Source organism: Primulina eburnea, chromosome 3, assembly GCF_022965805.1.
Source record: "Primulina eburnea isolate SZY01 chromosome 3, ASM2296580v1, whole genome shotgun sequence".
Taxonomy (NCBI): domain Eukaryota; kingdom Viridiplantae; phylum Streptophyta; class Magnoliopsida; order Lamiales; family Gesneriaceae; genus Primulina; species Primulina eburnea.
This window is the reverse complement of record NC_133103.1, coordinates 3,955,063-3,968,339: the sequence shown is the minus strand read 5'-3', so window position 1 is coordinate 3,968,339 and position 13,277 is coordinate 3,955,063. Positions and strand designations below refer to the sequence as shown.

Below are 13,277 nucleotides of genomic sequence, written 5' to 3'. Positions count from 1 at the left end.
GTATTCATTTACGTTTGTTTAGCCTTCAACGTCATCTCCAAAGTGATTGACGAAAGCCCGCACTACATCATGTGTGAGGTGGGATAGACGATGTGTCCCTGCATCTTGTTTCCATACGTGACAATTGGCATGTCAAACTAGAAGTCTAGAATATACTTATTTTGTATTCTTTTATATTTTATTCAATCATATGACTAGTCAAAACACGTCGTATCAACAATATTTATATTATGTAAACATGTTACTCGTTTTGTCCGAAAGTGTGTTTATTTTTTCACATAAATCAAAAATATCATTGAAAAATTAAAATTTACAAACAAACTTTATATAAATAACATACAATTATTCGACACATAAAATACATATTGGTCGGACACTAATCAATCAACAAACGCAACAATTAAGTTAAAAAAAGTGACTTATTGGAGGAACAAATTCGAAATTAGCTCGATTTATAAGGCGTGAAAAATAAATATGTATAAATAGTGATTTTTTAATATTTGATTAATAGAGCCTAACTTGGATGGCCTTGGAGGAATTCTAGTTCCTCACGTGTTCTTATCTCAATGATTACCCGAACCAATGGACCGCGTAATCCACGAAATCTTCGATTCTATATTCATAAATTCCCCACGTTTTAGGACAGGGTTTCGGTCAACGCGCCGTGGGTCTTTTGACCCCCTTCCTTTTACTCCCGACACTCTCACTACACACTCATATATATATATATATGCGGCCGCCATTTTCCCCTACTCAACATCATTAACAACGACGGTGTCGATCCATTTTAATTCGTTTCCAGTTAAGGGAATTGTTGTTCCTGGGTTTTTCTTTCTAATTAAGGGAATCTGTTCTGTATGGTGAAATCTGTGGATCAAAACGAACAACCATCGCCGCCGCATTCGGAGAAGATATGCAGGTCGTCGGCTGCTTCGTCTTCTTCGTGCAAGTACAAGGGGGTGAGGAGGCGTAAATGGGGTAAATATGTGTCGGAGATCCGGCTGCCGAACAGCAGGGAGAGGATTTGGTTGGGTTCTTACGACACAGCTGAGAAGGCAGCCCGTGCATTCGACGCCGCTCTTTTTTGCCTCCGGGGCAGGAAGGCTAAGTTCAACTTCCCGGATAATCCACCGGAGATACCCAATGGCGGTTCCTTATCGCCGGGGGCGATCCAGGACGCGGCGGCGCGTTTCGCGCAGTCGGCCCCTATGGATCAACCCGTTTCGCGGGTTGATAATTCGGATTCACAGTCGGAATCTTTGTCGGCTTCGGATGTGTTCCCTCTGAACGTAGGATCGCCGTCCACGTCGTTGTCGTACGGGGCGGCGCACGTGGATAATGAATTCTTGGAAATGCCCCTGGACAATGCGTTTTTGGACCAGTTTTTGGCTGTGGGCAACGAAAATAACGTGCCCGATTACGGCTTATTTTCTGGATTCGACGACTTTTCAATTCCCCACGTGGATTATTATTGTCCGGAAACTAATAATAATGAAGGAATATCTTCTTCTCTTTGGGATTTTCAAGATTTAATTTCGCCAACTTTTTTAAGTAAGAAGTTGTGGTAATCTTTTGTGCTACGATTTCTACCCTGCTTTTCCTTTACTTTTTAGGTTTTTTTATCGAATTTTTTAATAGAGTTGGTGAACAATTTAATTTGCATCCATCAACTTTATTTCTATCGATAATTTACAGGTTTTTTATAAAGTATATATATATATATACAGAATTAATGCGTGTTATGGAGTAAAGAGGAGGTTTGAAAATCGATGTAATGCTTATATGATCTGAAATGTTGGTTAGTGTATATACAGACATTCAATTGGTATTATTTAATTCTCCTCGTATATTAAAAGAGCATGCATATCTAATATATTTAGTTTCTCTTTATCACTAACTGTTAGTAGAAGTAGAGGCAAACTTTCATAAAAGTCGCAAGCCAATTTAATAAATGAAGCTAGTATGTTGATGTCAGCTCTGATAAATTCATGTTACAGCACTGATAATTAAAAAATTACAGATAATAAAATTTTAAAAGACAATTAAAACTACACATAATTAAAAAGTAGAGAAACTTCATTACACATTCTTATGTAAACTTAAAATATGTTCGATCAAATATTTTCTACATTTTTTATATTTTCTGATTTAATATATATAATTTTTATGTTTTAATTTAAAATATTTTTTCAAAATTTATTAAAATTAATAATGGTCAGAAATATCAGGCCCACCAATTTTTTTTAAAAAAGTAAAATCCGTGTGCGAGGCCTTATGTATGAAATTGTTGTGAGACGGTCTCACGGATCTTTATTTCACAGGTAATCCTACCGATAGTCACAATAAAAAGTAATACTCTTAGCATAAAAAGTAATATATTTTCATGTATGACCAAAATAAGATATTTGTCTGACAAAATATAACTCGTAAGACCGTCTCACACAAATTTTCGCCAAATTATTAGGAGTAATAGCTCTATCATGCGAAATATTTGACTAGACTTTGTGTAACAATTAATTTGTAAGGCGATAACTTAAACGAATAAACCAGCTTATTATGTTGAGGACGAGTGCATGCCGGTATCCCAAATAATGAATAAACATAACTTTTTAATGGATTAATTATGTGCGAAAACGTGCAGTAACAAGAAGGATTAGCACGTTGATCGACATAAAATATCGGAAAAATCTCGAAATTAATGATAAATACTCACGATAATTTTATTAAGTTGAAAAAGCATTTATATATGAAACAAAAATTACTATCTTATCTAAGCAATAAGTAAATTAAATCGGAATTGAATTTGATTTCCCGCCAATTTATTAATAAAACAAATTTTTTTTAATCAAAAATGTGATTTTATATGCGAATGATTTTAGCAAAAGTTAACATGGAAATGAGCGACAAATACTACGTCACACCGGGATGATTTTCACCTGATGCAAGTGTATGCCCAATAAATGGTCCAAGATCCACCGGGTCATAGCATTTGCTGAAATTAGCCTACCCACGTGTCTTGCTTTTGCATGCGGAGATCTAACTCTAGCACCGCCACACCTGTCGATCAAACCATTTTTAAATGGGAATCCGCTGCTTGCTTTGACTGTCAACGAGTCCACTCGTGTCATTCATTCCACGCAGCATTTAAGTGATTTTCAAACACAAGGAACGATATATATCACACACTATAAAAAGTTATTTAGATTACAGATATTTTTTGGTTAAACTCCATGGGCAGGACTGACCAATCGAGAAGATCAGAGCGGCGCGGCGGCCACTACAAGGGTGTGAGGATGAGAAAATGGGGGAAGTGGGTGGCTGAGGTTCGCCAACCGAAGAGCCGTGATCGGATCTGGTTGGGTTCTTACGAGACTCCGGAGGAGGCTGCCCGAGCTTATGACGCCGCCATGATTTGCTTGCGTGGGCCTTCGGTGGTGCTGAACTTCCCCGAGGATCCACCACCGAGTATTCTGGCAGCGGGTGATGAGCTTTCCAGGTCGCAGATTCAGGTCGCTGCCTCTAAGCATGCTCGCGGGAAGTCTGCGGTTCCGACACCGGATTCGGCTGCAGGGATGGAGTTGAAACAGCCGGCGGTGCAAGACGTGCTCTTCGGGGAGAGCAAGGAGTTGGGCTCTTCTTCTTTTGGCCAGTTCGGGGGTAGGGAGAGTTGTGTGGAAAGCAGCGAGAGAGACGGCGGAGAAAGTACCGTCGGCCTGTTGTGGAATTTTTGAAGTTCTTTTTCTAAGATTCCAAGGAAAATACAGTAGAGTTTTCGTTATAATCATATATTTGTATCTGTTGGATGGTCATTATTCCATTTTGTTCAGAAGATAATATGTAAATAATTATTATTATCAAATCTCGAATTAATCAATATTTGATATGAAATATAAATTAGAGATTCAGAACCTTGATTTATTTAGAATTTTTTAGTAAAAAAACGTATTGATTTATATAATGAAGCTGGATGTGGAAAAGTTTGGAATATTTCTTTGAAAAGCCATATTTAATTACTTATTTTATGAAGGCTGATTAATTCATAAATTAATTAATTGGGTAGAAATTTACGTGATTATGATATTGGGATTCTATTTTCTCAAAGCGTGCGATTAATTAGACTAGTAAGTTGTACAATACTATAATCTGCCAATGGATATATGGAGTCAGCTAACATATTTTTCCCGATCATCCAAGTTTTGAAAAATTAACAGTTAGGATTGTATTAATTTTGTTTCAAATCAAAGTAAACAGTATAAATGACGAAAGAAATAGAATTTTAATAACATTATAAATTGTTGGTGGTTTGAAAATATTAACTTTTGCAAATAATATATAATTTAAATATATATTAATATGCGCATTAAAAATAATGTAATAATATGTGAGCTCAATAATGAACGAGGTATGTGTTCATAGATCAGGAGGAGAGTTTCTGACATGGTAGAATGAAACTTTTCCACCGACCAATTACTTGAGCAGACGTGAAATCACAAACACGAGCGTTAAAAGATGGTTGAAGATGAAATTCAATGTATCTCATGTGATGTTAAAGTTTGATATGATCCGGATGAATCGGGTGAGTCGAGTCGAGTCGAGTAAATCCATCGAATTTATTAAGAGTTTTGTTTTAAGGAAAAAATTCATTGTAGAAGAGATACGGATAGAGGACAAGCCACGAGTGAATAAGTTGTTTGTTATCGCGCGTCTCAACCCAAGAGACTTCACCCATCTCCATTGAGAATGTCTATTACTTGTGTCCGGGCCACCTAGTCCTATCTCGTTCTATTGAGCCAAGGTCACATTGCCTGGTCTTGCTCCATGGATCAATATCATTTATTTATTATAATTATATGTAAATAATCTTTTTTATAAGTTCATCGTATCTAAAAAAAATTAGAATATTGAAATAAGTATGTGTCAATTATTATCGAATAAATTTGAATAATTTGTATGATTTTTTTCCAAATTTAAGACATGCTTTCAACATGTATATATTAAAACAATTAATGAAAAGTGTACAATTTTATTTTTATTAAAATTGACCAAAGACATTTTTGTTGTTTTTATTTTTTGGATGTAAAAGATTACATAATGGCTGACAAAAAAAGATAGAAATTAATATAAAATATATAAAGTATATAACTCTAAAAATATATATATATATAAATAAATAAATGTTAGGAGACGTCATTGACAAAAATCTAATTAGTTTTTCGAAGGAACCTCGACTCCTCCGAGTTTCTATTTTTCAGTTTTTTTATTATATTATTTTATTTTAAAAAACACCCATACCAATACCAAATGTATCAATTTGAGCTAACAGCGCAGGGTGACTGAGTTCTGATAACCATTCGAAGAAAATGGCAACGGCGACGTATCCGCCGCCGCCGCCGTTTTACAAACTGTACAAAGACTACTCTCAAGACCCCGACTCCGCCCCCTCCCCACCTCCTCCAATTCAAGGCCCCTACGTACTTTACGGCGCCAGTTATACGGTATTTCTGATTGATTCGACTGCACTTTGGGGATTTGGGGGATTGCAATTACGATGTAATTTTGTTTCTTAAGTAACTATATGTAATCGGTTGGGACATTTAGGATTATAGTAGGTTGTTTTTATAGGAAAACATTTGGGGATTTTTATTTTATTGCTGAAATTATGAGTATTTGATGTCCAGTTTATGAATGTATCATTATATTTCTAAAGAAAGTTATGTTGTTTTTCGAGGATGACACGAGGTCCTGCAAACCAAATGCTGATTATTGTGGATTCTCTTGAAGCATTTGTATATTTTACATATGATATGATGAGGAGTTAGATATGGATAGTCTCAAAGAATCGTGAATCTTGTGGACAAAAATTGGGGAATTATGTAGAAAAAAGGTATTTGAACTTGGTCAGACTCTTTTTCCAAATTCACTGTGTGTATGGAAAGTAAATAGACATTCCCCTAAATTTAAGTTTGTGTTCTTTGCTGGCAATTAATGAAATCAACCGTGTAGGATCGAGATTGAGTCGGTCCATGCATTATGATTCACTACTTTGACGCACTTGTTAAATCTTTATGGTTTATAGCAGTCCTGAAGTTATAAGCTCCAGTTTCTCAATAGGAATCATATGACTTTTTCCTCCATCTTCTTTCTGAAAGTTAATATCTTTAGCCTGTATGCTTATAGAAGTCTCATTCTCTTGAGTTTTGTATGTCATATGTCTACTTTCCGGAAGTTCTTGGTGCTGTAGTTTGTCCCTTGCGTTTGCTAGCTCATTATTTTGTGAAAGATAACATATTTATAGTTATTTTAACCTTGTTTTTGAACATCTTCTGCAGACAGATGATGTGCTTCCAGGTCTAGAAGAGCAAGGTGTTCGTCAGTTGTACCCAAAAGGGCCTAACATCGGTATCTTTGTCCCACTCTCTTGACACAGTATCTTTGCTATATTATTCGAATATTATATTGATATCTCAACCATTTTGATGTTGGTTACGAAGTTATTTTACAAATTCATTTTACCTTCTGCATGATGTTGCTGTTTTATTCGGGACTATATTTTTCCATTCCATAGATTTGGTAGAATTTGACTATCAGATTTCCACGATAGCATATGGTTTGTCACTCTAGTGTATTATGACTCGTGAGTTTAAAGATTCACTTGAAAGTAAGTTAGCTAGTATACGCGCCTCTCATTGAGTTCATAATCCTTGTCCTCTTATTATATATCAACAAGACTATATATTTGCTTGTTAGCCACGAAGTTCTTGCACCATCTTGCCTCCTTCTTTGGTTCTGATCTCTAATTTGGTTGAGAAAATTATGCTGCTAAAGTGGTGGTGGCTGCAGGGTCGAAGTTATCATAGCCGCATCCACATTTGTTATGCGTTTGGATGGGGGTATTAATTGTAATTTGTAAACCTGGACATCCACTCTAAAAACGCTGGCAAAATTCAATTGGTTATTTATCATCAAATAAGAACATGAGTGTTTTTTTTAAAATATATTTCATATGTGGTTGTTCAGTTCGTATTGTCCTGATTAGTTCTTGTTGCAAAATGTTCTAGTTAGAGTGGCTAGTTTCCTATGGTTCAGATCCTGGTATGTCATGCTGAGTGTGAACATGGGTAGAAAAAACTGACATCTTTTCTGCTAGATTTCAAGAAGCAGCTGAAATCACTCAACAGAGAATTACAACTGCATTTGTTGGAGCTTGCTGATGTTCTTGTGGAGCGGCCATCACAATATGCCAGGAGAGTGGAAGACATCTCTCTTATTTTCAAGAACTTGCATCACCTTCTCAATTCTCTTCGTCCATACCAGGTTAAGTATTTCCATGTAATACAAAAATATTTGTCAAATATCGTTGCATGATCCAGCATTCTGGCTTTGCTTTTGCTCTCTCAAGTTGTATTCCCTTAATTCAGGCCAGAGCAACACTGATCCATATCCTAGAACAACAGATAGAACGTCGGAAACAAGCTGTGGAAGACATTAGTAGGTACGTATGATAATAAATTGATATTGTAACTGTAAAAGGTGCTCCAGACATGTCGAGATATCCTGATCTGTGGATATAAATGACCATTGGTATTCTGAAATGAGCATTTTCAGTACATTATATATATATATAAATATATATATATGTGTAGAGTAAACATAAACATAAACACAGTTGACATGCTTTTCCTTTCACTCACTTCACTTCCGGCTATTATATTTTATGCTCGCCTTGTTGCAAAGTGTAGACTGGTAATACAAAATGTTATATTTGATGTGATGGATCAGGCGAAGAGAAGAAGCACAAAGGCTTCTAAAGGAGGCCCTTGGAACCTTAGATGGACAGTAGAAACCTTTGACAGGTAGCTTTTCTTGATAAAATTTACTACTGTCATTGATTTGGTAGCTAAGTTCAACTGTTTCTTGTGACGCTTCACGTGGTATCTATGTATTTACATGAAACTGTTACTCCCCGTATTATTTAGTACCAATATGGGGCATAATACTTACAAAAGATTAATCGAAAATTAAAAATAAATACCAAATATCTATTTTATTTGTTTTCAAAATTTGAAAATTTATTTAAAAATGGCAATGTTAGTTTCTCGCACCTTTTGACTTCATTAGTAAGGACAATCATAGTAATAACATCAGTAACGATAATTATACTAGCAAGGAGGAGGATGATCATGTCGATTATTATATTAGTAAATGTGATGAGGATAATAATGTCCATTTATTATTAAGTGAGATAATTTTATTTAAATTAATGTTGATGCTTTTGATATATACCTTTTGAAATTAAATTTAAAAAATTTTATTTTAAAAAAATCTAATTTTACTTCGTTTTAATAATCTCTTCTATATTGTCAAAGAAGAAAGGTTCGTATGTGTTGTTTCTAAATTTATAAAATGAAAATATGTATATAATATTAACCCGCTACATTTTATCTATTATATTATATAAAAATAGTGTTTTTCATAACTAGTTTGAAAAACATCAAAATATTTTATTTCATAAGTATTTTTCATACTTACTGTCCCACTAAAAACTTCTATCAGTCAATCGCTTAATGTTGGGGAAGTTGGTGAAAATTCCTCAATCAAAACATTTGTTTGGGTTCACTCCCTACTCACAAAATTATGGTACTATGTCATACAAAATGTGATACATTTCATGTGGAAATGCGGTATCAGTGATTGAACACAAAAAAAATCGACGGCTGGAGACTGAAGGTCAATTTCCCGATTAATGTTTACATATGAAAAACTAATTGAAGAAAATTTTGTATTAATTGTCAAAATCATCTGATCAACTTAAAAAATTAACGACATTATACATTTTACGTTCGTATAATCATTTAATTTATACATTATTATTTTACACACGCTTACATAAATTATAATAAAATATTAAACAGTCGTTGTCAAAAAAAGGAAAAAGAAAAACAGATTAAACAGTCCGGCATCCATTCCCGTTCGTAAAGCATTGGCGTTTGGGAACTGTGAAAGGCCATTATTATTCCACATACGTTGCTACGTTCTCCTTTGAAAAAATTGATTAAATTTCTTGACATCTATATTTTTTGGAGAAAATACGACCCTCATATTTTCATGTTATTTAAATTTGTATTCCCAATTAGTGCCATAGGTACATATCTTGTGATGCCAATTAAAATTTTTTTGGAGAAAATACGACCCTCATATTTTTTTTTTATATGTAAGACGGCCCTTTTTGCTCAGCTAAAGATAGAAGGCACATCATGTGATGCCAATTAAAATTTTATTTAATATATGTTACTTTAAAATATAATATGTGTGTTGTGTCAACTATCAAGAATGGGATGCATGGATTTTTTATTTTTATTTTTCCAGGAAAATGGACGAATCGATCCATGTAGCCAGATACGTGTAGAACGTGACAAATACAAGAACAAGCAAAATGACGACCAAAAATTAAAAATAAAATGGTGACCAGTTTTTTTTCTAAAAAAAAAAACTAAAAAATTAAATAAACAAACAAAGAAAGAACAAAATGACGACAAAAAAAAATGATGGCAATTTTTTTAAAAAACTAAAAAATAAATAAACAAAGAAAGAAAAAAACAAAATATCTGCAAATAATTTATCTCGTGAGAAGGTTTTTCGATCCTTTATTTATAAGATAAAATCAATTTTGTTGATATTTACAAAAAAAAATATTTTGGACATAAAAAAATATATATAAATGACTCATATAAAATATCTATATCTCAAAACTAACTTATGAAATCGTCTCCCGTGAGTTTTTATGTTCTTAAAATACGTACTTATCCTGCTACCGTACCATATATCATTGCTCTCCATTCATTCTTTAATTATTTTATATATTTATTTATTATTTACTAAGCTTGGTTTCATCTCCTCCTAATCATTTCATTTCTGTATTTAGCTTATCAAAATGAAACATATACATGATACTACGGCTATATATGCGATTAATTACTTTAAATCTATAAGAAAAAAGCAAGCAATCTGATATTTGGGAGATGTTTAGAAAAATTATGATCGACACTGCTACTCTAATTATATATTCAAAGATTTTATACCTCAACACATAAATATAAACCACGTATTATTTATTAATATGTATTTTGTGATAAGATCTTATGGATCGACTCGATCTATATTTAGAATAAAAAATAATAATAATTTTGATATAAAAAAATTGCATAATCGATTAAATTTTGTTCAACATGTTAAAATTTTTAAAAACAGCATAGAGTTTTTGTTTTAACTAAAAATATACAACTTTAGATACGAATGACACAATGGATATGCAGATATGCTACGGTGGCTAACAAGTATATATGAAGTTATTAATTAATTAATCTCAAGAAATAGCACATGCAAATTGAAATCGAAATTTTTTAATGAAGCTACTCAGAACTAATCCTATGCTTAATTTACACGTAAATAAATTCAAATATTAATTGATGGGTAAACCACCAACTTTAACTATCATTAATTAATTGCGCCTAGTCTGGGGACCCAATCTCAGCCATGCTTCGTTGTTTTGAGCCGCCTTCAATGGCGCCGCCGGATTTCTAGCTGGGTATGGTTCAGTCGCAGTAGTTCTGTCATTTTTCAAAAATATTTTAATTGATTTAATTCACTACAGCAAAACGAAGAAATTCGAGATTTGCTGTTTCGTGTGAAAATCAAGAAAATGCTTACCGATCTTTTCTCTTTTCCAGGAATCGGGCCAGTGATTTTTTTCTGGCAATTGGTAAATCTGAAAGAAAGGGTTAAAAGTCGCATGAGATCTTGTCTTGTCAAGCAAATAACTTGGTGGTCGATTCATTAAACAGACGTTATGCTTACCGGAAGCAAACTGCGGCGGCGGCGGAGTGGGGTGAGCACGCTCTAAACTCAGGACAAAGTTGGGAAAGCTGGTGGCGGACTCCGTTGGACTTTGTGGTGTGATGGGCGGAGCGAAGGGGGAGAAGTGGCAGTTCTGCGCCGCGGCGGCGCTCGATTTGTTGGCTAGCATCATAACTTCATCGGCCTTGTCCGCCGGAAAATCGTTAAACACTATGACCTGTCCCGCATAGAAAATGGTCAAAGGCGCACCTTCGGCCACCAATTTCGTTCCACAGCTGCATCAAATTTCAAGGAGATAATTAGGAAATGGATTACAGATAAAATTTGTAATTTTTTACCATTTAAAGCGAAACAAAATTTGCTCAAAAAGGTATGTCTAAATCGTTCGTCACCTGGAATAAGATTTCTTCATGGTTTCTTCCCTCCTCCCTCCGCCGACAAGGTGGTGGAAACTATTCAACGGCGAGGTAAAGTTCCTGGGATCCAAATCAGGGTTGGGAGGAGCCTGATTCAGACCCAATTTCTCAATCATGGGCAACAAATTCATCGTCCCTGTCGGCACCACTGTTTCAAAACATTAAACAAAAGATTAAAAAAAAATCAGCTTTCGACCTAAAACAGAAAAAAATCCAAGAAAACCAAAACCCAAATCTAAGAAGCAAAAAGAAAAACGGAAGCCGTACGTACTTTCATGTTCCAAATTCTGAGACAAACCAAGACCCACTTCCCCAAAGCCGCCGTTCCCCTTCAAGAACTGACTAAACAAGCTACAAGTCTGATAGATATTCTTCCTCTTTCCCGAGGAATCCACGACTTCCGACGAGTCCATTTCACCTCCGGAAAAATTAATCAAAAGTGGAGAAATGGAAAGAAAGTGGGATAGCGAATGGATGCCGAAGGGTTTTTATCCTTCTTAATTTGGGTCATTTAGACACGAGGAATTTGTGGTGTTTTAGGGAAGAGCAAAATGGCCGACAAGTTGTGCGGATAATTGCCAAGTAGGACCATATTAGTTTAAATATTACATACATAAACACGTGTTGCTTTCCATATCGAACACCATCCCACTTTTACGCCATCTATTATTCCGTTATCTGTTCAGTCACAAATCGGACACTTAGCCCACGCCATCTGTTATCCCGTTCGGCTACGTTTGGTTGGAGGATAGAGTAACTACTGATTAGTACGTAAATGCTAAAGAAAATGATTGTGATAGGATTGTTAATCTAATGTGTGTAAAATTTTTATGTTTGGTACTATTTTTTTAGTGTAGGATAATTTTGAATTTTTTGATGAAAGACCAATTTGCCCTCCCCTTTTTTTTGAGCACGGCGCCGATCTTGTTTAGATCGGCGACAATTTCATTACAACCGTCGCTATCAGCGACGGTTTTAGGAAAAACTGTTCGTATTAGCGACGATTTGTATAAACCGTCGTTATTTGCGACGGATTTTTATAGCACCGGTTTTTGAAAAACCGTCGCCGATGTTTAGATCGGCGACGTTTCTTGCAAACCGTCGCTATTAGCGACGGTTTATGAAAAAACTGTCGCTATTAGCGACGGAGTTTTTTACAAACCGTCGCTAACCGGTGCAGTCCGTCGCATAGGCGGTCGTGGCGGTAAGTGGTGGTGAGTTTGAATTTAGGAGAAGGGTAAAATTGAAAAAATATGAGGTTGTCCAACAAATTGTAGCTACAGTGCGGGCTTCTTCCTATTATCACGGGCCCTCTGATTTGATAAAAATCCAACCAAACATGTGATTAGCCGGGATAAAATAATCTATCCCGGCTAATCACCCGAACCAAACGCAGCCTTAGTATTAACGTCATAAATATTATTAAGGGAGAAAAAAGGTTTTTTTCCCCGAGAAAATATACAATATTAAAATAAAAATTATAAAGGATAATACAATCCTTGTCAAGTGAAATTTTATTTTTCAATCTTCGAACATATGATATCGACTTTTATTAATATATGATAGATCCATATGATCTAATAATGTCATCGACCCGTCTCTTCAAGATAGTTTCTAATTTAAGACAAAAATTTATGTGGGACGGTCTCACATGTCGTATTTTGTGAAACGGATCTCTTATTTGTGTTATCCTAGAAAAAGTATACTTTTTATATTAAGAGTATTACTTTTTATTGTGAATATCGGTGAGATTGACCCGTCTCACATATAAAGATTCGTGAGATCGCCTCACAAGAGACCTATTCTTAATTTAATTTGCTTAGAAATTCAAAAGGATACTGTTTAATTAATTAATAGTAGATGAAGTCAATTTGCGTCCCTCAATCGAACGCTTGACTCAAAGCTTGAATGATTGAGACCCAACACAATCCATCCAATATGCATTCACTATATATATAGTTTTTTTTTTAATTTTTAAATATAGATAAAAATTATATCCAATTAAAT

General features: G+C 34.7%; 4 protein-coding genes across 4 annotated transcripts; 3 read left to right on the top strand and 1 right to left on the bottom strand.

Annotated features, from left to right (window-relative positions):
* The first annotated feature begins 737 nt into the window (after nt 1-737).
* Nucleotides 738-1,662, top strand: LOC140828037 (ethylene-responsive transcription factor ERF017-like). The gene has a single exon (XM_073191007.1). It carries the CDS (start codon nt 858-860, stop codon nt 1,566-1,568), a length of 711 nt encoding a protein of 236 aa, XP_073047108.1. The 5' UTR covers nt 738-857; the 3' UTR covers nt 1,569-1,662.
* A 1,568-nt stretch (nt 1,663-3,230) lies between these two features.
* Nucleotides 3,231-3,731, top strand: LOC140828656 (ethylene-responsive transcription factor ERF017-like). Its single transcript, XM_073191588.1, has one exon. It carries the CDS (start codon nt 3,231-3,233, stop codon nt 3,729-3,731), a length of 501 nt encoding a protein of 166 aa, XP_073047689.1.
* Nucleotides 3,732-5,272: 1,541 nt separating this feature from the next.
* On the top strand, nt 5,273-8,047 carry LOC140825480 (mediator of RNA polymerase II transcription subunit 7a-like). The gene is made up of 5 exons (XM_073187285.1): nt 5,273-5,495; nt 6,330-6,399; nt 7,148-7,314; nt 7,419-7,492; nt 7,780-8,047. The coding sequence occupies exons 1-5, from the start codon at nt 5,361-5,363 to the stop codon at nt 7,838-7,840; spliced, it is 507 nt and encodes a 168-aa protein (XP_073043386.1). The 5' UTR covers nt 5,273-5,360; the 3' UTR covers nt 7,841-8,047.
* A 2,281-nt stretch (nt 8,048-10,328) lies between these two features.
* LOC140828036 (protein TIFY 10A-like) lies at nt 10,329-11,780 on the bottom strand. Its single transcript, XM_073191006.1, has 5 exons — nt 11,542-11,780; nt 11,247-11,418; nt 10,855-11,129; nt 10,708-10,765; nt 10,329-10,607 (listed from the first exon to the last, which is right to left on the bottom strand). The coding sequence occupies exons 1-5, from the start codon at nt 11,681-11,683 to the stop codon at nt 10,499-10,501; spliced, it is 756 nt and encodes a 251-aa protein (XP_073047107.1). The 5' UTR covers nt 11,684-11,780; the 3' UTR covers nt 10,329-10,498.
* Nucleotides 11,781-13,277: the final 1,497 nt, after the last annotated feature.